General features: G+C 36.1%; 1 protein-coding gene across 2 annotated transcripts in view; it reads left to right on the top strand.

Moving 5' to 3' along the window:
* FGD3 (FYVE, RhoGEF and PH domain containing 3) overlaps nucleotides 1-27,451 on the top strand; it is a 1,715,774-nt gene that overhangs the window by 840,160 nt on the left and 848,163 nt on the right. For both annotated transcript variants that reach the window (XM_044078146.1, XM_044078147.1), the window contains exon 9: nucleotides 27,069-27,127. In XM_044078146.1, coding sequence (XP_043934081.1) covers nucleotides 27,069-27,127 — 59 coding nt within the window. The remainder of the gene's footprint in view (nucleotides 1-27,068; nucleotides 27,128-27,451) is intronic.

Raw genomic sequence — 27,451 nt, 5'->3', positions numbered from 1 at the left:
GTTATTATTTCTACCTACCAAATATGACAGCTTAAGTATTCTTTCCTTCTTGTCTGTAGCTGTGAGACCATTTACATTTCAATTTAATGTGGAGATTGTGAGCATTATGTTAAGAAGTTATTTCCATCTATTAAATATGACATCTTTTTGAATGAATGTTCGCAGCTTTTGTGATTCATGCACCCATTAGTACTTGGCAGGATAATCCTTAATACAGCTGTTTTTTTTCTTAACATCAGCCTTGGAACCCAATTCTTATTTTACAAGGCATTTCATTTTAATTAAAAAAAAAAAAAAAAAAAATAAGCAAAAGACCAAATACAGCCATGAACCTGTTATCTTTATAGAAACGCACATAATTATGTACATATTAAAATAATGAAGTTTAATCCTCCTAAGAACATTTGTGTCAAATAGACAACTGCTAACACAGGCCCTAATTAACATCAGATTGAGGTTATCCATGCAAAGATGCATGTTACTGCCACTGCTTCTACTTACACCAACTGGTGTCTGTTCTTTTTATCCTTATACCCCCCCCCGTGTGAAAACTACTTGCATACTTTCATAAATCATTAATTTTTAGCCTTGACGATACCAGTGTTCTGTCTTTTATCACCCTGCTATCAGCTTGTTTCCATGAAAAAGTAGGAGAAAAAAGAAAAATGTAGTCCTCAGTTGCAGACAGAAAGATAAGCTAAAACATTTATTTGCTAAAGGAAAGCTTGTCATTATATTTGGTGTTCTCATATTTGCTTGTTTCCACTTAAAAGTTCTTATTAGATTAAGCCAAAGGCCTTAATCCAGACATTCACCTGTACAAAAGTAAGAGAACACATATCAAGTCTACATATATTATGATCTATATTATTTTACATCCCACCCCCACCTCAACAACCCAAGAATACAGCCTGTTTCTGTTTACAGGAAAACTGAAAACACTTTATTATAAAATATGCAATTTATTTTTTGAAAAGTTTCATATAACTACTGTTAAGATAAGAATCATTTTACTTACAGTTACATTTCATAGGTTCATAGGTTGGTACTAGGCTATCGGTCCTAGGGCCTATACAAGCCTAGCCAAACAATTCCCTGGATATTTCTTCCCACAATATTTACTTCCCTGGACCCCTATCTAACAGGGCAACTGACGTGATCCCCGGGGTGAATTTCTTTTCTCCCATCCAATCATCAAGTTCCTTTTGAAGAGGGCCAAGGAGGCACTTTGCTTGACATGTATGGGCAGTCTGTTCCAGAGTATGGGGAGTCGTTGGGTCAGGAACCTTTCCCTCCAGCATGTTTTGTTCATTGTGATGACAAGGTTTAGATCCCTGGAGTGTGTGGCTCTGAGGGATTGGGATTTCCTTAAGTGGAGCATGTCCAACAGTTCAGGTTTTGACATGGCCTTGTATGTTAAGCAGAGATCACCTTTGAGTAGACGATATGCCACAAAGTATAGCTGGAGTTTTTTTAAATGGTCAGCATAGAGCATCTGCTTTAGGCCTGTGATTCTTTTAGTGAGTTATTTATACGACCTTTTCAGCTGTTGCAGATGTCTTGTGAGGTACATACCAAATGGGGTGTTGTACTCTATAATGGGTCTAATGAGGGATGAGTATAGTGGGACAATGACCTCCTTTTTTCTGGATGAAAAGCCCTTAGTGATGAGGTGTGCCACATAAAAGGATTTCCTGACTGTTTTGGTAATGTGGTTATCGAAGGTGAGACCACTGTCCACCTATGTCCCTAAGTCTCTCATCATACTTTCGGTGTTTAGTGTACTGCCACCTATGTGGTAATTCGTGGGTACATGTTTTTCCCAAAGGGGATGACTATACATTCCTTGGCTTTAAGCATGAGCCCATGGCTCTGGCACCAAGCATCTGTTTCTGTAAGGCACTTTTCTAGAATATCCACATCATTTGGGGATTCAGTAATGGCTCCCAGTTTGCAGTCATCTGATAACTTTGTTAGCCAGAGTCCCTTAGTGTTGGCCTGTACTTCAGAGAAGTAGATGCCAAATAAGAGCGGTCCCAGGACCGAACCCTGAGATTCTTCACTTCTCACTTGTCTGAAGCTGGATTAGGAGTTGGTTACTTTTACAGTCTGGGTTCTGTCAGTAAGCCATTTGGCAACCCATCGAGTGATGTAGGGACTTATGCCCGGCTTAGTAATTTTATCTATGATTCCAGAGTGGGGGATGGTGTCAAAGGCCTTGGAGAGGTCCAGATAGGCTGTGTGCGCCTTACCCTTGTCCACAGCTCTGGAGACTGATTCAAAGAAGTCAGTCAGGTTCAGGAGACAAGATTGGCCCTTCATGAACCCAAACTGGGTAGGGTCCAGTGTTTGAAGGTTGCCAATGTCTTTGTTTATAAGTTCCATACTAATGAGTTCCATGCCCTTGCAGATCAGGCTCGTCAGACTGATGGGACAGTAGTCCTGGGATCCAAGGTGGATCCCCCCTTGTGGAGTGGGATAACTGTAGCTGTGCGCCACTCAGTGAGCATGAAACTTGAGGTGAGGCTTTGTTTAAACATGACACTTAGGTGAGGTGCCAGTTCATTTTGTAGTTTATGTAGTACACAGCCAGGCATGTCATCTGGTCCCATGGATGCTGTATTCTTAGCTGTGGAGAGTGCGGTTTCTACCTGCATGGCCATGATTACTGGAATTTGGCAATTTTTTCATATTGAGATGGGTCCTTTAGGCAGTGAGAGGGGAGTGAAGTTGGCACTAAATCGATCTGCCAGGATATTGGCAATATCCTTGGGATCAGTATATTTAATGCCATTCTGTTGTAGCTCATAACAGATCTGAGCATTGCCATTTAGATTCTTGACATAACTATAGAATGTCTTGTGGTTGTCCTTGGAATCTTTGGCAATTTTATTTTCATAACTTGCTTTGGAGGATTTTATGAGGGATCTCAGCTTCTTACTGAGGCTGGTAAGTGAGTTTTTTGCATCCTGAGATTTTTCTCTTTTCTGCAACAGTTTCTTCCTTCTGTTGTATAGTTTGTTTATGGCAGGGGACCACCAGATTGGCTTCCTTTTTTGGAGGAGAGCATCTTGGTTCTATTTGGGATGGCACGATTCATGCACGAGTGGATGTGCTCATACAGTGCCTTAGTATAGGATTCATTAGTCAAACTTTCAGCTCCCATCTTCATGGGTGCCATGAAGTTTGTCACTTCTGACTTAAGTAGCATGAAGTTGGCTTTGAAGAAGTTTTTTACAGAGGATTCCTTATGGGGGGAGGGGGTAGGGGTGGTATGTGGATGTCAAGGGTGATTTGCTTTTGGTCAGACCTGACCAATGAGGGGGTGACCACTGGTGTGGAACATCTTTCTCCCATGTTGGTAATTACCAGTTCTAGGATATTGGAGCCCCTAGTGGGACAATGGATTAGTTGATCCAAGGCGTTGGGATTTATGAATTCCAAGAACCGTTAGGAAAAGGTGTTGGTACCCGAGTAGTTTTCCCAGTTAATGGCATGGTAGTTGAAATCACCCAGTATTAGAGTGTTTGGTTGTATCTTAATATTTTCCAGTATGTTTAGAAAGGTGTAGTGAGAACCTTGGGGCATGGTAGGGGATCTGTAGCAAACTACAACTTGGATTGTAGTCTTACCTAGTGTTAGTTGCACCTGAAGAATTTCTGATGCATTGTGTTGGGCAACTAGCCTGGAGGTGTGAATATCCTTGGTGAATATGGACACAACTCCACCTTTAGTGTTTTGGTCTTAGTTTGGTGGCCGAAAACTGTGGTAAGAATTGTGGCCTGGTATTGCAGGGGTGCTCTCTGGAGTATTGAACCAGGTCTAAGTTACTGCACAGATATTGATGTTCTCCATTTTTAGGAGTGCCTCGAGAGAGTGCATTTTGAGGTTTAGACTTCTAGCATTGAGTAGCATTACCTTCTTCTTCCCCTCCCCTCAGAGTCCTTCCAAACATTAGTTACATGAAGTGAAGCAGATGCTTTTTACTTTTTCTCACAAATTTAACAAAGTCAACAAAAGTCCACACTTTCCACTTATTCTTATGTAGCTGTATTTCACAAATGAGATGATGCTTTACAATATCACATTTATTCACTGTTCTGCATGTGGCTGGTCTTCTTCCTGTTCATCTCCATCTTCCAACTCCAGAGTCTGGTACAATTCCACAGTACTCTCAATTCTTCTCATCAACTCCTATGCTTCTTTCTGTCTCTCAAGCATTTTCCTTTGGAGCAGTGGAAAAGGCTTGCCCTTCTGCTACAATTTTGTCATAATCATCTCTTTCTGCTAGTAGGTTTGCATCTTTACTAATAAAGGGCTTGGCTGCTTCTCATTGCAATATTTTGGGCATTCATACAGTGTACCTTTTGAATTAACATTTCCTGCTTTGGAATCCCATTCCAGTTCCTTATTTGTGCCTTCATAGTATTAATAAAATCTGTTCCTTCTAGTTTCTTTGCTACAGCAGAAAATCTCAGATTTTCTCTACATGCTGTGTCCTCTAATTCTACCCTGTTTAAAACATCTCTTCTTGAGCGGTGTCATACTTTTTTGACCTCTGTTTTTTTCAGTTTTATCAGCTGATTTGAACATTTGTTTAAAGCTTTTTCCATTTTTTTCCTGCCAAACAGGAAAAAAATGGAAGAAGTTTGTGTAAACAGACCTCCAGGTCTCAATGACCATTTATGTATTTATCCAATATTCAAGGAAAAAGCTAATAAGATAATATAATATATTTGAATTTTCAAACTATTATTTGTTTTACACAAAACATGCTTTAATATTCTATTTACATGTTTAAAGAGGATGAAACAGTAAAGAAATTGTTTATTTGACATAGATAAAGCTTTTTTGAGTTCAATATTGATGCAAGAAAACAATTTAAATCAGTGTACTGATTTTATCAAGTGTTTGTTCATTATGGTTAATGTGATCTTGTTTCTTTAAAAAGTGGATGTGAGCTGGCAATTCCTTTGGAATATTGACTGATTGCTTGTTAAGAAAGAGTATTTAAATGTCTTAGGGGTGAGGTTCAGTTTGTTCTGATGAAGTCAATTCATTGATGAAAGCGCTCAACATGAAACATTGTGTATTTGGACTGCATACTGGTCTTTTATTTGCTTTTATTAATTAAATTGTGTTTTCCATGGTCCTTTTGGTGCAAAAATAAAAACTAAACTTTAATAGAGTTAGAGTAAGCATTTTCAATCTTTACAGGACTTCATCAGACTAATTCTCATATTTAAAAAAGCACAAATAAATAGCCATCAAATAATCACATGAGGAATCACATGACCAATGCTTTAGATTCCTTCTCTTTAAGAAAGCCACAAAACTCTCCTTATCATTCATACCAGGTTTATAGCATGCATTCCCTTCATACCTAGGTCCTTCATATCAAACATGATAGAAAAAAAATTAACTGCATCTATGACTGTAAACAAATATCTGTTATTATTACATACTTTTGGATGTCTATAAAGGGCATTTGTCACATCTTCAGTCTCAACTGCATATATATGCTCATAAATCCTTCTGAATACCTCCCTTGTGGTTTTGCCTTTATAAAATGCATTAGATTTAGTACAAGTAGCATAAACCACAAACTTGGACTTGCAATCAAAGGTATCTGGAAGCCTAACTGACCTATCCTTTAATATTATTTCATTAGCACCCCATTAATAAATTTACAGTAATTACAGTAAAAAAGATTAGTCATGTTCCCAGAAAAGTTACTTAAACCTTTCTGGAACATATCATTAAAATTGGCCCCCTTTTTAAATAACTATTGGACTGTCACCAGTTCTTTTATTTGTCTAAGGGAACCCTGTAAAAATCTTCCTATTATTAGATACAGTAATCCTAATCTATTTGTCATCTGTAGAGGCTTTGAGCATTATAGCCTTGTTAAAATCCACATTTCTCATACTATTTTTCTTTGTAATTATAAAGAGGCAGTCTACAAGGTTTGTACTTTTCATTTCTACCTTCATGTACTTCTTTGAAGGAACCTTCAACCAAATCTTTAGTATATCTCTCCTATAATAAAAATTATACAGTGCTTCACTCTCCACCTCAAAAAACTTGCACTCATTGGACAATCTATTTATTCAAATAAACTGACCCTTCATGAGATTCCTTTTCAAATTCTTTGAACAGATGCTGTTACAATTGAGATATGAATTACTTCATACGTCCTTCGTAAAAATCTTAAACAACTTTAAATTAAAATTAAATTTTTTTAAATTAAAACTTAATTAAAATTAAAAGGCATTAGAAATCTGCTCAAAGGTAAACCCAAATTTAAGTTTTACAATTTGTCATTCAAAGAAAATCAAGCTCTGAAGAGATTAGTTAATGACAGTGATCATTTAATCATGAAGGCTGATACGGGCAATGCCTTAGTGGTTTTAAATGCTAATGACTGTAAGAATTGCATGTAGGAGTTGGTGAGTGATACAAGCTTTTACAAAAAAGCTAACTGGAATGAGATTTGTAGGGCTTACCATTTCATTGGCTATCACGTACAGAAGTGGCTCACAGAAGGTTTCATTAGTAATCATCTGTGTTCTTACTATTGTTTCATAGAATTATTGTATAAACTGTTCATTTTGTTGCATCGTTTCCCCATTGTTACTGTTCAGTAGTTATGTTGTTGCTTCATTGTAAATATAATTAGCATTCTTGAGAATTTCACAATCTTGTGCAAGTAGTCCTCACCACTGAAAGGCACTCCTATACATGCAGGTCTCTGGCATCATATGACCTTTGGCAAAAGGACATAGTAACAAGAATGAGAACATAATTTTAATTAAGGAAAGTAGTAATATTGTGAAGAGTCATAAATGCACAGCAATGATATGTATATCCACAACTATTAACTAACTAGGCATAGGTGTCCCAGAAATACTAATGTAACTCTTCCTGACTGAGAACTAATGCCCTTGCTGTGTAGGTAGAAATCATGTTCTGAGTACATGTATACATAGCTAGTCACATTCTACAGCAACAGTCAGCCTGAATATTGCTGTAGTGTATTTCTGGTTTTATAAACAGTAGTTGAAAAGATTAACTTTCTAATCCTGACTTTTTGATAACAAAATTCAAAGCAACTACAGCTTCTTTCCCCATTGGTTGTATAGATGCAATATAGAGTATTTATTAATGCATGTTTATAAAATTAAGCACAGATGAACTTCTCTATGTACATTATATAACATTTCTTACAGGTATATTAAATAAAGGATAATCTTGTTCTTTGAAATATCAAAGAGTATTCATATTGTTTTGTGAATAATACAAGCTGAGTACAAACTGTCTTACATACTTTACAAGAGTGTTCTAATTTAAAGACCACCCCCACTGCCTAGTGTCATCATTGTGTACTTTAGGCAGCAATATTTGAAGCACTGCTTGCAAATATTATGATGCTCTGTGGGATGGGTCCATTTAAATGATCTTCCTGCTGTACTCCCCATTACATTCTCTGCCTAGTTTGAGATTCATAGATACCTGAATTATGCAAGTGCTGGCTAGGGCAGGGATCCAAATGTGTTAAGTGTGTCACTGAGGGTATGTGTGTGTGTGTGTGTGTGTGTGTGTGGGGGGGCGGGGGGTCACTATGATAGTGTGCAAATGACTTTGTGAATGCTTATGTGTGAATGGATATTATGAGTGCCAGTGTGTGTGTGTGTGTGTGTGTGTGTGTGTGTGTGTGTGTGTGTGTGTGTGTGTGTGTGTGTGTTCGAGTATGCATGTGTGTGTCATGAGTTGGGGGAGTCAGTGCCTGTATCTGTTCTTCTTCTTACCTGTGCTACACTACAGCTATTCATAATCGTGTCTATTCCCTGCAAATGGCATGTTGTTCTTTAAGGAACTTGGATTTCTATAAATCAATTGTTGGCACTACAGGATAAATCATCTGATCACTACAGGGCCATTTTGTGCTTCAGGGTTATTTTATTACAAATCTTTTCCATCATTCAAACTGCAAATTAAAACTGTATGGTATTAAATTGCTCTGTTCTTTTGTGTATTATATATATATATATATATATATATATATATATATATATATTTTTTTTTTTTTTTTTTTTTTTTTCATTTTGCTTCCACTAGGGACATAATTACATCTGTCAGTTAATGTAGCATCTTACTTTTAGCACCACTGTATGAAGTGGGGAAGGATGATTTAGGTTGCTGACATAATATGCCCTTTATAGGTTTATAGGCAATTATTAGGTTAGTTGCCTATGTGGGCCATTTTAAGTCTAGGCAATTCCCATCAAAGGTGAGTGTCAAACCCTGTGTCTAGAAAGTAAACACCTTAACCATTATGTCAGCTTCCGTGTCCATGTGCAATGCTATTTGTTTTATAGTAATTGCATTAACCACTTTTTTAATTCATACTATGGAGACTGGATTTAAAATTTTATAACCAAGTTCTCAGATAAACCTGTTTTCCTCCCTACTTGTGAATATCTTGAATACTGTGCTCCTTCTGACCAAAAAACTGTTAACTGATCTATCTCCTTCACCTTCTTTTGTAACAAATGTTTATCTGTGTGTATCAAACTATGCTGGCTCTGCTGAAGAGTTGTAAAGTAGCTCACTGTTTCTGTTAACACTGTAGCTTCTAGCCCAACATAACAGAATAAAAGCACATTTTTCACAAGCAATGACTTGTTGTCCCGCCTTCAGTGCAGCTTTAGCACCGTAGGAAAGAGTAAACATCTATACTGCATAAAGTACAAGCATCACTATACAAGAAAAAAATCTGTCATATTAATTACTGCTACTATTCTGTTAATTATCTTGATGTAACTATCTCATATACAAGAATGTGTAAGTCAGAGTTGGCTAATAGGTCTGTGCTACTTCTCAAGCATAAATAATGAGGGATCTGCTTGCTAAAGCTCTAATGTCATTAAAAATTCAAAATCTGCATGGTTTATCCAGTACCCCAATACAGAGGTTATACCTTGAAACAGTATATGTGCCTTGTAGAACTTGAATTCACCATTACTGCAATCTAAGCAACAGTAATATATCTGGTTGGTGATACGTTTTCATTCTTCAACTGTACTTCTACAGTTCATTTCCAAATGATTGATTATATTATTGTGGGTGCATAGTAATGAAAGGAGGACAAAGAAGTCAGTCCTATATATTTGATCTTAATGTTGAGTATCATGTATTTTACCTGCATTCTTTGCTAATTGGACATTTTCTTTCATCAGACAAAAGCAATATGATAGTACACCAAAAGAATGCAACTGTCCTGGCAGTACACCCTGATATGCAGTTTATTTGTGACCCATCCCTGGACTTTTACTTGAGTTGTTCAGCATACATCAGTCTATTTCTTCTCTCCCACATGCAGTCTATATAGCTCAGTGTAAACAATGAATCCTTCCGATTTACAGAACTGTTATTACTCTGAGCCACTACTTTTACTTCAATCACATACAGTTTGGAAAACACCACTGGTCAGGTGTCTTTTTTTTAAATAAGACACATCTTTGTTGAATAATCACATAGGATATCATGCATTTATATAAATGAAAGTTACCCATATTGACATATTATCAGTTGCAAACATTATACATCACATATAATCTTCTCTGCAATCATTGTCAGTCAAACATTGCATAGCTCATTCAATTCTGGCCTTCCCTTAAACCTCATTCCTCCTCCAAAACATTTTTCTGCATATATTGGCACAGTTCCCATTTATTTCTATGTAATTTGCTCCTACTCTTTTCTAAAGATCCCACATCCAGTTCTTTTATGTCTATTACTATATTCACTACTTCTAAGTACATTTAGTGTAGTCTTTGATTTCCATTTTCTAGTAATTGCATTTTTGGCAGATACCAGAATTAAACTCTGTAAGATCTTACTATGTCTAGGCAATTCCAATTCTGTATCACAGCTCAGAAAAATAATTTCCTTATTTATACCAGTTTGCTCATCCCATATTTCTGACAGTAGTCTGCAGGGAATTTTTAAAGTCTGCCAACTAATTAGCTTCACAAAACACATCTTCCCAGTTACCTGTATCTTCCATGTCACACTCCAACATTTGCAATCTACCTGCGGAACAATTCTTTGGAGTCTGTTTGGGGTATAAAAATACCTGTGCAAACACCTCTCAGCAAAAAATAGTACATTTTCTAGACTTTGTTACATATCTGAGAGCCCTACATATCTCCTCCTAGTCATGATATCCGCTGTGGTACAGCAGTAGCATTGTTACCTCACAGCAAGAGGTTTTCCTGTTCGATTCTCAGCTGGAGTGCCTTCTGTGTGGAGTCTGCATGTCCTCCCCACGGTTGAGTGGCCTCCGAAAGACATGCGTGAATGTGCATGCCTTCGCTGAAGGTTGGGCATCAGGCTGGCAACTTGGCACCATAAAAATCGACTGCCAATCATTAGCAGACCGTGTGGCAACCCCTAACCTAAAAAGCCGAAAAGACAAACAACATATCTCCTCCTATTGTTTCTTTGTGAATTGCTCAAAGACCAGGTGTCATGACATTGCACATTCTTCCTGGGCCATAGCAGAGACCTAGAAAACTGTTGAGATCATCTGCTCATTTCTGCATCCTTTCCAAAGCTAGGTTGCTTTCTAGGTGATATTTACTTTGAGTAATCAGTGGACAATATTCCACAGGTGTTAAGTGTGGTACAATTATTGACATATAGCAGTCAGTGATCTGTGGTGACTGCAGTGATTGATATATGCTAACTGGTGCTATCATGTTTATATGTAATATGATATACATACATATATATATATATATATATATATATATATATATATATATATATATATATATATTTCTTTATGTGTGTGTGTGTGTGTGTGTGTGTGTGTATATATATATATATATATATATATATATATATATGTGTGTGTGTGTGTGTGTGTGTGTGTATATATATATATATATATATATATATATATATATATATTTATATATAAACTTATTTATTGCTCATTAATTAAGCCGATGTCATCTATATTATGACTTTTTACTACTTCAGGCAATTGATTTTTTATCCGTTATCAGACTGTTCCTTGTTAGAAGAGAAATGCCGTTTTTGATTTCTGCACTCATATTTTTCTTCCCCTCTTAGTAATACAAATTCACAAGTTTGCCTGATAAATTCTTTGAAATGTGATTTCCCCTTGTAGTATGAGATGAGCCAGTCAGAGTTCTAATTGAATAACCAAGACCAAAGTGACATGTCATATCATATGCTGTTTGAAATTCTTAATGCTTGGGGTAATAGCTGTACTGTGCTCTCTCTCTGTACAGCTAACTGCACAAGCAGTCATTGGTTTCAGTAGCAGTTACAAAGAAAATAAAAATGATATATTCGGTCAGATAAACAGGCCATATTACAGAACAGTACCATTAAAGCTGGTCACACAGTAATTCTGCTCTCATCAATGGTTCTAGTAACAGACACTGGAAATTGTTTGGAGTCAGCAGATTATAGGTTAATCAAATAGCTCCTTAATTTGTAACTGTGACAGCATTACCCTCCATCTTGCTATTATATTTATACAATTGATAATTTCTGGCCTATTTTACCATTTCCTTACACTACTGTTGTCACTATACAGTCACCTAGCTTTTCTTTCTCCCTTTTGTTTCTTCCCTATCCATACCGTACACTTTACTAATAAACACATACGTTTCTGTCTCCTACTTTCCCTCTCCTGTAATTCTCCCCTCTGTCAACCCTGTATGATAAGATATGTATACTAAGTACAGTATAATAAACAAAAATGATTTAAGTATCAGGCAGAATCATACTGATCTGAATCATATAATTGTAAAGACCACTTGTCTCAAGTATATAGACTCCTTAGTAATATCTAATGTCTGTAATTAATGTGCAAGTATGTTTCATCTAATATATGCAAAAATGATGTGCTATCCATTATTGTATAGTCTTTCATGCATGTGAAAATGTTCATTGTTGCTCTGTAAAAAACTAATGAGAGTTAATGTAACATGCGAATTGTCTCTGGAGCTTTTGTCCCTGGGCCTCTGCTGAAAATGAGCTCCCACCCAGTCAGACTTTCCAAGTAAACAAATGTCAAACAAATACATAAATGTAAATCTGGCTGCTATGCACATTATGCTTAATGGCAGAACATATTGCTACTGTGTGAGTAATATTCATTCAAACCCAGGTCCTGGCGAAAGTATCATTATTACCAACATTAAGTAATACTACTGACTCAGTGCTAATGGTATAAAAAACTGACATATCTCTATGTCAAATCCATTTAAAACGGGTTTTTCCTGATTGATGGTTGTGTGTACCCATATCAGCCTAACATCCTGTTTCTGAAACATGGTCAAAACCAGCATTAGTGATTCAGAAATCTGCCCCTATCATCAGAGCAGGCAATTTCCATACAGGTGCTGGAGCAGTTGGTATTCTTTGTCTTGACAGCCTTTCTGTTTATTTAGCTCTAACACAAATACTAAATTTTGAAAAAAGTTTTTGTCTTGGTTCAGTGGATGTAACTCATTCCTGTACTCAAAGCTGTAACAGTTTTAAAATAATTTTCTTAGAACAGTAATCTGTAGATGAAGTTGACTCAACAAAATGTCTTGGCTGCATTCTGGACCACCATATAAAATTCAACAACAAATTTATCAGGCTTTGCAAGCATGCAGACATACAATATCTCACATCCAGTGTCAGGAACACTGCAGTTAGTAAATTCCAACTACCTTCACTCCTTTATTCTACTCACATATGTACTGGGCTGCAATTCTCCCTTCTACATAAATTAAACCAGGCTTAATAAATGCTAGTTAGATTTCCTGCCAGTCGTCATATCAGAACACTCCATATTTGCATAGAAACTTCTATCCTTATTAAATTGTCATGCCATATCTAGTACTATCTTCTTAGAACAGACATTATGCAAAATCAGATCTGCTGGTAGTAAGTTAATATTCCCAGTTTATATAATGTGCTTTGTGACTCCTGATATCATTACACATGGTGCACAGCTACAGTTATCCCACTCCACAAGGGGGGATACACCTTGGATCCTGGGAACTACTGTCCCATCAGTCTGACAAGCCTGATCTGCAAGGCCATGGAATGTATTATCATGGAACTTATAAACAAAGACATTGGCAACATTCCAACACTGGACCCCACCCAGTTTGAGCTTGTGAAGGGCTAATCGTGTCTCATGAATCTGAATGACTTCTTCAAATCAGTGTCCAGAGCCGTGGACGAGGGTAAGGCGTTCCACACAGCCTATCTGTACCTTGCCTAGGCCTTTGACACCATCCCCCTCTCTGGAATCATAGATAAACTTACTAAGCTGGGCATAAATCCCTATGTCACTCGATGGGTTGCCAACTGGCTTACCGACAGAACCCACGTTGTAAAAGTATCCAACTCCAAATCCAGCTCCAGACAAGTGACAAGTGGAGTACCTCAGGGTTCAGTCCTGGGACCGCTCTTGTTTGGCATCTACTTCTCTGAAGTACAGGCCAACACTAAGGGACTCTGTCTAACAAAGTTCCCAGATGACTGCAAACTGGGAGCCATTATTGAATCCCCAAATGATCTGGATATTTTACAAAAGAGCCTTACAGAAACAGATGCTTGGTGCCAGAGCCATGGGCTCAAGCTCAATGCCAAGAAGTGTATAGTTATCCCCTTTGGGAAAAAACCATGTACCCATGAATTACCACATAGTTGGCCGTACACTAAACACCGAAAGTGTTATAAGAGACTTAGGAACACAGATGGACAGTGGTCTTACCTTCAATAACCACATCGACACAACAGTCAGGAAATCCTTCCATGTAGCACACCTCATCACTAAGCGCTTTTCATCCAGAAAAAAGGAGGTCATTGTCCCACTGTACTCATCCCTTATTAGACCCATGATAGAGTACAATGCCCCATTTTGTATGTACCTCACAAGACATCTGCAACAACTGGAAAGGCCGCAGAAAAACCTCACTAAAAGAATCACAGGCCTAAAGCAAATGCCCTGTGCTGACCCACTAAAAAAACTCCAGCTATACTCTGTCGCATATTGTCTACTCAGAGGCGATCTCTGCTTAACATACAAGGCCATGTCAAACCCCGAGCTGTTGGACATGCTGCACTTTAAGAAATCCCAATCCATCCGAGCCACACGCTCCGGGTACCTAAACCTTGTCATCGCAATGAATAAAACATGCTGGAGGGATAAATTCTTGACCCAGACACTCCCCATACTCTGGAATAGACTGCCCATTACATGTCAAGCAGAGCACCTCCTTGGCCTTCTTCAAAAGGAACCTTGATGACTGGATGGAAGATAGGAAATTTACCCCGGGGATTACATCAGTCGCCCTGCTTGACAGGGGTCCAGGGAATTAAATACTGTGGGAAGAAATAGACATGGAATTGTTATGGCTAGGCTTGTACAGGCCCTAGGGCAGATAGCCTAGTACCAACCTATGAACCTACGAACATATTGGAAAAATGTAGAATACACTTCTCTATAAAATGAGGTCTATCCAGAGTGGCATTCCTTAAGGACTATGCAGTAATGCTCTTTTCAATCACATCGTAATTGGAATTGTGGGTTTACCCAAGTCTGTTACCAGTGGATCCCTTGTGCAGCCTTACTTAATGCAGTGAATGTCTCATACTTTACTGCATATCAGATTGTGGTGGTTCTGGTTTTCTAATGTAATGCATACTGCCCCAAGGTGTATAGACTCGGGTAACTAATAATGCCATAGGTAACATTGTTTAATTAGCACTGAATACTAAATATATACTTATGACAGTTACACTTTTTCTTGTGTTATCTGGATATTTTTTCCACTATATAACAAAAAAGCAGAAGCAAACTGGTGGCACATAATAAGTTATAACCAAAACAAAAACAAACAAAACAAAAAAACAAACAATGGAGTCTGGCAAAGAACAGAGCACTCCAGGAGCTTCAGTGCCAGCCACTTTAATAGTACAAATTGAATGAATTATGTAAGCATATCAAATACAAATTGCTTTTGTCCTATTAACAGTACAAGGGTTCCTCAAAATCACTCAACATTAGATGCCAGTACTTTAAATAAGACAGTCACAATTATGTGTACAATCTCTTAAATGTGTAGATCATATGACATATTCAGAATTTTTTTACATTCATATTGAATAAATAAATTACATGATTGCAGTATAAAACCTATATATAGTAATTATGTAAAAAGCTGTTTTAAAATGTAAAATGTTCTGTTAAGAAAATGCAAATGCCTTTATATACACTAAAAATCTGTGAGCATAATAAAACTTATTATTGACCCATTATAACTTTGTTGAAAATAATTTTAGAACTGGCAGTAAATTTGACGGGATGGTATAATGATTAAGGTGTTTACCTTATAGATACAATGTGCCAGGTTTGATTCTCACTTTTAAAAGGGAAATTGGATAAGCTTAAAATAGCCCACAAAGGCACCTAGTCTAGTACTTACCTGTGAACCTATATATGGTCAAACAAACCTGGGAGAAGAGTGGCATCCACCTTTAGCTACCACAGCAACTCTTTGTATTCCAAAAGGGATTCCCAGTAACCCCCTCTTGGGCCCCTAGGAAGTCTTTCCAGTATTTCAAAATACATTTTTTCAGAGTGGGACAATTAACAATACATTTATAAAGAGTTGTTGTTGTTGTTGTTGTGTCTTTTGGCTTAGGGGTCGCCACAGCGGAACTTCGGTCCACTAATGTTTGGTAGTGGATTTTTACGTGCCGATATACCAGCCCTCATTCACGCATTCCTCCACACAGAAGATGCTCTAGGTGAGAATCGAATGGGACAACGTCTTGCTGTGAGGCGAAAGAGTAATTCTAGTAATGTTATAGCAAAGTTCATAGATTCTTTTATGGAATAGCCTTTCCATCTTGCCGATATAAAAAGCTGGGCAATCAGTGTGTGTTGCAATGTATACTTACCCACTCATTCCACAATTACCCTTATATAAATTTACCTTTGATTTTTAAACTGTTATTTATCACCATTGTCTCATGGTTCAAAATAAATGTACATTGGTTAAAATGCCCGCATTTAGATGGGACTGCATCCCTACAATTAACCGGGTTCATACAAACACTGGTATCACGTCTTTTCAAATGTTTTTTTAAATTCATCCCATTCTTATTTATAAAGCTAGGGGATTCAATGAAACAATCATAACATTGTTCATCTGCTTTAAAAATGTTCTAATTAGTTTTGACTGTATTTTTATATAAAAATAATCAGTGCTGTACTGCAGCACCATGACCCAATCAGATTTTTTTTTTTGCTATTATCTTTAATGTGGGATTCTTCTGTCTGTGGTGTAATTAAGATAACCCTATCCTGAGTAGTTTATACACACTTTGTATTGTTCATAGCTGAACACAACAGAGGTTTGTATTTTGTTCCACACCCATTCATTACTTTATTTATTAATTTATTGGCATGCTATCACTGGGAAAGTCCACTTGAGTAGGTAACCTTTTTTAGCGGAGGCCCGGGGATAAAAGCTCCAAAGTATTACAGATAATGCTGGTCAAATTTTTAAGATTATCATCCCTAATAATTTGCTATGAGAAGTGACTTCAGTGGTTGTGTTATCGCGAGAGGACTTTAAATTTTGTTTTTTTATTGGAGAGGGATTTGGGGGAAAAGTAGTCGTCTTTTTTTTAGGGTTGAGCATAAGTTATGAGATACAAAGGCATGTTTCACTTGCTGCTAAAGGTTCTTGAGTACTTTTTGGAGGTGTGCTATGTTGTCAGATGTTGTGTGGATGTGTGTGGCGTGTTAGTGAAAATGTTAAAAGAGGAGGGGACCGAGGATAGTGCCTTACTATCACTACCACTGGTGGTGACTGGGAGGTATGGAAAGTAGGTGGAGTGGCATTTTACTGACTGATACATCGGTTCAGGACTGATACATTTTGGATAGGTAGCTTTTAAACCATAGAAGGCTGGACTGAGCGAGACCTAATGAGGACATTTGAAGTAGAAGTTTGCTGTGGTAAACTGTGTGGAAGGCTTTAGGTAAGTCTAGAAATAAGGAGGAGATTAGTTTGCCTTGATCTTTACCTTTATTGACAGTATCTATATAGGTTGGGAGTGCAGTGTTAGTGCTATGGGGATGATGGAAGCCATGGTTCATGGGGTACAGGAGTGCTTCCTTCAGGAAATAGTTAAGCAATTGTTTTTGAATACATTTTTCAAGTATTTTGGAGGGGGGATAAAAATGCTATATGTTAGTAATGTCTGTTGAATTTCTCCCTTTGGGGATAATGTGTGTTTTTTTCCAGAGAGAGGGCGTGTGGGATTCCTGGACTGACATATATCTAAGGATTGAGACAGGGTGTGCAATGCTGTTAGCTGCTGTTTTAAGGTATTCACTTGAAAGGTCATCAGCTGAAGTAGAGCATGGTTTGAGTTATTTTAAGAATAATTTTATACAGGATGTGAGCACAGGTTTGAAGGTAAAAGTGAATGTGGTGACATATGGCTGCGAGCAAGGTTAGGATTAGATGTTGGGGACTCCTTGGTTAGAGATGCTATACTACCTACAAAATAAGAGTTAAACTATATTGGATTTTCAAGTGATGAGTTATTGGGATAGGGGTTAGGGTTGAATTTATGGCCAGGATACAAGATTTCTTTAACTGCTGTCCAGAATTTTTTTATGGTTGTGTTTACTATTATTCTGAAAACTATTATAGTATAGTTTTTTGTCTTCACTAATTTGCCTTTTAGTACATTTGTGAAGCATTCTGAAGTTTATAAGATATTGCAGTCTTATATTTTTTATCCATTCTTTCCATGGTTTTTCTCTGTCCTGCATTAGTATTCTACTTTTTTTTGGATAGCCAAATTGCATTATTCATTTTCAGTCTCTTCCTTCTAGGAGGTACTACATGGCTATTTAAGATATTCAGGAAAGTGTTACTGAATTCATTTACATCATCATCTAAGGGGGGTATTTTTAGGAAGTTCCAGTTAACAGATGATTGGCTAGTAATGAACATTTCTAGGTTAAACTTGGAAAGGTTGCATGTTGTTTTATAAACATGCTTTGTAAGTGGATATGTGAGATGTCTGGTTGTATTGACTGGGAAATGATCATTTAGACAGTCAGACATTGTACCTGAGGTGGTGGATTTTCTGGGGTCTGATACTAGGGTCCAATCTAAAAGGGAATTTGATGTCTTGCTATAGTATGTGAGGCTATTAATTAGTTGTGTAAAGCAAATAAGTGGATGCTAGATGTCGGGTAGTTAAGTTTATGTCCAACTAATTGACATTCATATCACCTAGTAGTAGACTAAGTAACTGTCATATACAGTGTAATATATTTGTCTAGAAAAAAGCCAGTGGCCAACTTTGTAAGTGGCCATTAGAGTGCAAGGACAACTCTGCCGGGAAGGATGTTAAAAACTAATTTCCAGCACAAGCAGCCAAGTATTCAGTTAGATGATGTTAAAACACAACAAGGTTCTTCACGTTAAATTTGCTTACATTATACAAAGAAAAAATTCTCAGTGAAAAGGTTTTGGAGTTGGCCCTTATGGTAGAGCTTTAGCAGTATCTGGGTTGAATATAGTGACCAGTGGCTATAGTACAAAAATGAGTATCTCAGTGAAAAAGTTTGGGAGTTAGCCTGTGTGGCAGAACTTTAGCAGTATCTAGGTCCATGTAGTGAACAGAGGATCTGCCCTGTGAGGAAGTTGGTACTTAAACACTAATTCTATTAACCAGTTCCTGGGGATAACTTCTCTAAAAGAACATGTTTTCCAACTTATCCTTTTTTATCAGCAAAATCTCATAAGTAGAGACCATTCTGGTTAGCCTTACAAGCTAACCTTTAACCTTGACAGCTAGTATAGTGCAGGCAGCTGTTAGAAAATCTGGGCTTTCAATAGACATTGGAAGCAAAATCACTCTTACTGTTAAAAATGCAACCAGCCAAATAATGTATTCTGCCGCTATTGTAGAAATGCTGAAACTGGGAAAATTGGTGGAATTATTAAAAAATTCTGTAAATTCTGGTATCCGTATTTCTGAATCCTTCCATAGGATGAATAGATCATGCAAATACCTTAAATATAAACCCCAATTGGCTTGGAATTTTGAATTCAAAATAAATTTCTTCTCCCAGCTCCACATAACTAATTTCTTATAAGTGGGGGAGCAAGCCACCCCCATCGCTACTGCCTTGACCTACCTAAAAAATTCACCATCAGAATACAAAAAGTTGTTGTTTAAAATAATTTCCAGTAAAACCATCAATAGCTTAATCTCTGTGGCTGACAGAAACTCACAGTCAATTAGGGCTTCATGAATCCATCTCAACCCAGTCTCTTGTGGGGTACAGGAAAACAGACCAACAACATCTATGGTAAGGAATCTGATTTGATTATCACATAGTCTTTGTGAATCCTACCTAAAAAGTCCTGTGAATGTAAGGTGTATAGAAAAAGAGGTTTAAGTGTTCTAGCAACAAAAAGTGCCACTGGGTAGGTTTTGGAGTCCTGGGCAGCAACTATGGGTATAAAGTTGGTGCTTGTATGCTTTTATGTACCTTGGGAATATCAGAAATACTGGGAACTCAATTGTTCTTCAAAAAAATTTTGCATTATTGGGGTAATACTGTCATGTGATAACAAATGATCCAATACCATGTCCATCTTTTTGAATGCAGTATTAATTTCATTAATTGTTACCCCCAAATATTTGTCACTATCATTCAAGATCATAAACATCTGTGAAATATAATCATTATTGTCAAATATGACTGCGCCTTCCATCTTAATCTGACCATATAATTCTTATAGAAGGGTCATGAGAGAGGCATGATAAAATGTGTTTTTCTTCTTTTGAAAGAGTGGTAAAAAGTGTCTGCTGTGTTTATGTACATATTTATATATGTCTTTCTCACAGGCATTTTCAAAGGCTTGTACTAAGGGATTGACAGTGGGGATAAAGAAATACTTTTCTTTTTAAATTTGTTTTCCAATATACTTATCACTTCTCACCTGTCCCTGTATTGATAGACCAAATTAGGCTTTCTAGTGAAAATCTTTATTTCGACCACTCCACCCCTGATATCCATCTGCTTATTCAGAATGAAAATGACTAACCATGATCTTCATATGGCTATAATTGAAAATATTGTAGAAATATTTTAATTTTCGATTTATTGGGATTTATCATCATGCTTGATATGTGAACTACCCTTTAATTTTAAACTGTTATTTAACACCATAGTGACATGGGTCAAAATAATGGTATATTACTTACAATGCCCACATTTAGATGTGCCTGCATCTCTAAAATTAACCTCATTCATTTCTATGCTGTTATATTTAACCTAGGATTCCCACAGTCATAACTGCCTACCTTTAACCTATGTTTATATAATATAGACAGATATGTGAGGTTTACCTGTCACAATTAATATGTGAATTATTGTGTGCATTTCTGAGTTTTTTACATTTTCAAAGTTTGTTCTCAGACAAAATGATTTTTGATTTTTTTTTTCATTTTTGATTAGTTGGAATTTATTATCATGGTTGTTATGTAAATTGCCCTTTAATTTTAAACTGTTATTTAACACCATTCTCTCATGGGTCAAAGTACAGGTATATTAGTTACAATGTCCACATTTAGATGTGCCTGCATCTCTATAATTAACCTCATATTACCTAACTTCTCAAAATGATTTTTTTTTTAATTCAGCCCATTCTTATGTACAAAGCTAACGGATTCACAAAAAATGTCATACAGTTGTTCATCATCCTTAAAAATGTTCTAATTAGTTTTCAGTATATTTTTTTATATAAAAAGAATCCATACTGTAATGCAGCACCATATCCCTATTAAATATTTTTCTGCTGTTATCTTTAAATAGGGATTCCGAAAGTTATAATTGCTGCATCCCCCATACCCCCAGTCCAAGTTGCTTCCTAGGATTACTATATAATAAGTCACTTCTTTCAAAGAAATGAAGAACATCACAGCCACAATCCCTCCAATCCTTCCTAACACTAGCCTTGCTTCAGATTATATAACTGAAATAAAGGCAGCTCTGCCACTAACTGGAACACCACCAAAGAAAAACAGCTGAATAAAAATACGACCAGCCACAGATCCAAACAAATTTATTGCACCAATATTGTCTTCACAGAAAAAATCTCTCTGACGTCTTGGCTGAAAAGCCTTCAAGGAGTGAAGAGCATCCTAAAGCTACTAACCTAAATACTATATACAATTAACAATGAAACAATCAAGTAATTAAACAATCTCCAATTTAAATACTCATTTAACCCAAATGGGTGCAGAGTGTTGAATTTCAAGATGTAAACTGCTTCCTTAGTCAAAAGATATTTTTTAAAAACACATTCATCATATAAAGACATATTTATTTTTTTCCAGAATGGTGCCCCTGTAACCCTTCACTATTACCTTCACGAAAATGTAGAAAATGTACCACTACAGAGCTCTCTAATTTTTTATTGTGAATGTCCCTTGCATGCTCTAATAATCTTACTTTAAATGCCCTCTTTGTTTCCCCAGTATAAAATAAACCACACGGGCATCTAAGGGCATAAACTACACCCTCAGTATCACAGGAGAAATGGTTACATGTTTGAAAGGGAATATTATTAATACTTTGGAAACTATTCACTATAAATTTGCAGGCTTTACATTTATTGCAACAAAAGGTCCCAGAAGGATGTAAATTCTGTAAAATATTTGTATGGAGAGCATGAAATCTACCTTTCACAAGAAAGTTGTGAATATTTTTACCCCTCCTAAAGGAAATATCTAATCTAGCATCAAGCCAGGTGGAAAATTTTTTTTAATGAACGTAAGTATTTCCAATAATATTTTATTTGTTCTATAACCATAGAACTAAAACACCCATAAGTTGTAACAAAATAAATTAAATCCTTAGGTTCTCTTTTATTGGATCTATACAGGGCTAAATATAATCTATTATTAAACTGCTGTTTTCTGATCAAGCCCTGCCACTAACCTTGGGAATTATAGATGCATAAGTCTGCCTGTGCTTGTATGTAAAGGCAAGAAATATGTCATTTTGGACCTCATAAATTTAGACATTGATAATAGCTTGGCCTTGGACTAATATTAAATTGGTTTTATCAAAGACACATCTTGTTTCCTGGGCCTTGTTAATTGTTTGAAATAGTAGTTAAATATTCCACAGAGCATATATCAATTAGATCAAGACATTTGACACTACTCTTCATGCAGGTATATAGACAAACTTATAAACCTGATCCTTAACCATGTGTCATAATTTGAGTAGCTAAGTGTATGATTGTCAGAAACCATGTCATAAGTGCTGCAAACATCACTTCAGAAGGTAAAAATATCCCACATTTATCCACAAGGGCTCTGTACTAGATCCTTTCCTGATCATCATTTACTTTTCAGATCTGTAGGCAAATATCAGTGGTCTCTGACTGACAAAGTTTGCAGAGATATGTAAACTGAAGGGTTGCTATTTATTCATCCACTGATGTGCAGATACTCCAGGAAGGGTTAGATTATGCTATTAATGATGCAAGGACAACTTCCACAAACTAAACAGAAAAATGTAATACACTCCATTTTGGTAAAAGAAAATCCAAAATCCTGCCACATAAATAATGCTTCCTTGAAGAGAAACATTGTCATTAGAAATCTAGGCATCTTTGTTGAGGACTCCTCATCTTTTGACCATTATGTCTCTGTTGTAGTTAAGCAATTCTTTTATCTGCTCAATTAATAACCAAAAGTATCTTCTTCAGATTCAGTGGGGTCTTAATTCTCCCTTTGCTCATGTCTTATATGACCCATCATTGAATATAGTGTCCTCTTTTGTATTTGCATTTTGAAACATATATTCAGCTGGATATTCCTAACCAGAAAAGTCTCAGGCCTCAATCCCTAGTTATCCAAAATGACTGGCAGCCCTTTTCATATATTTGGTCTCCTATAGGCTGTTCTATGAAAGAACCCCTCCTTGACCTTCTGTATCTTCATAGAACTGATGTCTGCAGTACTAATATGAAGGACCTTTATCATAGATGAACAGGACATTTTGGTAGGATAGCTTTCTATCCAGTGCATAAACCTCCAGAAGTAATGTAACGCTGCAAATAATACAACTTCTAAAGTAAAGTATATGATAATTATCTTTACTATTTTGTCTCAGTACTACTTGCAAAGTAATGCTTAAAAAGTTAAATTTTTATTGTTGTTCGGTATAATTATGTATTTTATATGCAGCCTTTCTCCATGGGGCTTTGCTGAAAATGAGAATTTTGCACATACAAACATTCCTGGATAAACAAAACACAATAAATAAATATATAAATATATAAATAAATGGTCTAAAGATTGATTGTCTAGAAGGAGCTGAGTATAACTGCACTACATAAGTTTAAAATCATCACATGAAAATAGAAAATGTCCATAACTAAATAAAGAGCAGTACAATTTTCTAGGATGGCAGGTAACATTTAGTTTTGAGTTTTTATTACCAATTAAAGGTTCAATAAATGTTTCACATTCACTTTAGCAGTTGATGAGATATCAGTTGTCCTACTATTCATCTTAGCTATAACTAAACAGAGGTAATCCACAAGGCTCAAGTGAAGTCTGGTATCCCATCTGTGACCCACACGATGACAGGATGAACAATAAACAGAGTATGAAGAATTAGGCCAGATAAAATCACTTAAGCTAGCAGATCTAGGAGACTCCGTCGCTCTGATATCCTCTCTGTCGGAGGAATAAATACACCTTGTTGAAGTTTCCGGTAGTTTATTCATTACTCGTCCATCTACCTGCTTAACTGAATAAACTACTTGAAACTTCAACAAAGTGCCTTTATTCATCCCACATGGAGGGTATCAAAGAAAGAGAGTCTCCTAGATATGCTAGCTTAAGTGACTTTATCTGGACTAATCCTTTATAGACTATATAGGAGAAATGGTTACATGTTTGAAAGGGAATATTATTAATACTTTGGAAACTATTCACTATAAATTTGCAGGCTTTACATTTATTGCAGCAAAAGGTCCCAGAGGGATGTAAATTCTGTAAAATATTTGTATGGAGAGCATGAAATCTACCTTTCACAAGAAAGTTGTGAATATTTTTACCCCTCCTAAAGGAAATATCTAATCTAGCATCAAGCCAGGTGGAAAATTTTTTTTAATGAACGTAAGTATTTCCAATAATATTTTATTTGTTCTATAACCATAGAACTAAAACACCCATAAGTTGTAACAAAATAAATTAAATCCTTAGGTTCTCTTTTATTGGATCTATACAGGGCTAAATATAATCTATTATTAAACTGCTGTTTTCTGATCAAGCCCTGCCACTAACCTTGGGAATTATAGATGCATAAGTCTGCCTGTGCTTGTATGTAAAGGCAAGAAATATGTCATTTTGGACCTCATAAATTTAGACATTGATAATAGCTTGGCCTTGGACTAATATTAAATTGGTTTTATCAAAGACACATCTTGTTTCCTGGGCCTTGTTAATTGTTTGAAATAGTAGTTAAATATTGCACAGAGCATATATCAATTAGATCAAGACATTTGACACTACTCTTCATGCAGGTATATAGACAAACTTATAAACCTGATCCATAACCATGTGTCATAATTTGAGTAGCTAAGTGTATGATTGTCAGAAACCATGTCATAAGTGCTGCAAACATCACTTCAGAAGGTAAAAATATCCCACATTTATCCACAAGGGCTCTGTACTAGATCCTTTCCTGATTATCATTTACTTTTCAGATCTGTAGGCAAATATCAGTGGTCTCTGACTGACAAAGTTTGCAGAGATATGTAAACTGAAGGGTTGCTATTTATTCATCCACTGATGTGCAGATACTCCAGGAAGGGTTAGATTATGCTATTAATGATGCAAGGACAACTTCCACAAACTAAACAGAAAAATGTAATACACTCCATTTTGGTAAAAGAAAATCCAAAATCCTGCCACATAAATAATGCTTCCTTGGAGAGAAACATTGTCATTAGAAATCTAGGCATCTTTGTTGAGGACTCCTCATCTTTTGACCATTATGTCTCTGTTGTAGTTAAGCAATTCTTTTATCTGCTCAATTAATAACCAAAAGTATCTTCTTCAGATTCAGTGGGGTCTTAATTCTCCCTTTGCTCATGTCTTATATGACCCATCATTGAATATAGTGTCCTCTTTTGTATTTGCATTTTGAAACATATATTCAGCTGGATATTCCTAACCAGAAAAGTCTCAGGCCTCAATCCCCTAGTTATCCAAAATGACTGGCAGCCCTTTTCATATATTTGGTCTCCTATAGGCTGTTCTATGAAAGAACCCCCCCTCCTTGACCTTCTGTATCTTCATAGAACTGATGTCTGCAGTACTAATATGAAGGACCTTTATCATAGATGAACAGGACATTTTGGTAGGATAGCTTTCTATCCAGTGCATAAACCTCCAGAAGTAATGTAACGCTGCAAATAATACAACTTCTAAAGTAAAGTATATGATAATTATCTTTACTATTTTGTCTCAGTACTACTTGCAAAGTAATGCTTAAAAAGTTAAATTTTTATTGTTGTTCGGTATAATTATGTATTTTATATGCAGCCTTTCTCCATGGGGCTTTGCTGAAAATGAGACTTTTGCACATACAAACATTCCTGGGTAAACAAAACACAATAAATAAATATATAAATATATAAATAAATGGTCTAAAGATTGATTGTCTAGAAGGAGCTGAGTATAACTGCACTACATAAGTTTAAAATCATCACATGAAAATAGAAAATGTCCATAACTAAATAAAGAGCAGTACAATTTTCTAGGATGGCAGGTAACATTTAGTTTTGAGTTTTTATTACCAATTAAAGGTTCAATAAATGTTTCACATTCACTTTAGCAGTTGATGAGATATCAGTTGTCCTACTATTCATCTTAGCTATAACTAAACAGAGGTAATCCACAAGGCTCAAGTGAAGTCTGGTATCCCATCTGTGACCCACACGATGACAGGATGAACAATAAACAGAGTATGAAGAATTAGGCCAGATAAAATCACTTAAGCTAGCAGATCTAGGAGACTCCGTTGCTCTGATACCCTCTCTGTCGGAGGAATAAATACACCTTGTTGAAGTTTCCGGTAGTTTATTCATTACTCGTCCATCTACCTGCTTAACTGAATAAACTACTTGAAACTTCAACAAAGTGCCTTTATTCATCCCACATGGAGGGTATCAAAGAAAGAGAGTCTCCTAGATCTGCTAGCTTAAGTGACTTTATCTGGACTAATCCTTTATAGACTATGTTTCATAGTTATAGCTAGTGGCAGGTTGTTCTGCATGAAAAGTAACTTTTCACTTAGCTCAATAAATTTTATCTTGAACATTTTTTGGGTTTTGTGTTGCTTTCCCTTTATTCTGTATTCAGAAGCCATGCTGCATTTTTTCAGTATACTCCAGCACTCTATTCTGCAGTAAAATACAGACTCATTTCCAGAAAATGTTAAAGCCTTGGCAACATACATGTTAACTTTTAAATGGTATGCTTACTTTTAGGAGAAATTCAATTGTACCAGCTATCATAAACAATGCTGAGAAGCTGAAGACACTTTTTGGAGGTATAACTTTCTTTGATGGGATTTTTTTTTCTGCTTAGTTAACTGCACAAGACAGTCATCTTCAATTGATTCAAAAAATAGATAATTTCCCATCTAATAGTCAACACTTTATAGTCCAAGGAGGAACTTATGCTGTTGCTGTCCTTGTACATGAGTTTTGAGGGGATTCAGCTTTGGTGACTTGACAGCGGTGTCATTGGGAATAGAGAATTAAAAAATAATATATTAGAAATAACAAGATGAACTAAAAATGAATTCTACCAGAAACTTTAATTTTGCAGTGCAGATTACTTATTGCTTAAGATGTAAACTGACAAAGATTTTTTTTTTATTACAGGGTCTCTAGAATTGATTTCTACAGCAGCAAATCATTCAAATGCTGCTATACGTAAAATGGTAGGTACAGACATTAATAATACAACATGTAAATCATCAGCATAGTCATTTATATTTTCAGGGCAGGTTTCCCATTGTGCCACCTTTATTACCTCCTTATTTTCGTACCTATCCTTAGTTTGTCTTGCATTTTGGAGATTTAAACACTCAATATCTTTTCTGATAATGTTTACTAGCATCAGTATAAATGCATATTAAGTCACTAGCAAGTATTTTCTTACTTATGGTGAATGAATGCTACCAACAAAAACTTAGTAAAATGTAACATATCCACCAATGTAATTTTGCAATGCTTATGTAATTCATTTGTTTAAAATGTTTTGT

This window comes from Protopterus annectens, chromosome 7.part0 (genome assembly GCF_019279795.1).
Source record: "Protopterus annectens isolate FY-2018-M chromosome 7.part0, PAN1.0, whole genome shotgun sequence".
Classification (NCBI taxonomy): Eukaryota; Metazoa; Chordata; order Ceratodontiformes; family Protopteridae; genus Protopterus; species Protopterus annectens.
The sequence above is the reverse complement of the archived record's forward strand: the minus strand, read 5'-3'. Positions and strand labels throughout refer to the sequence as shown.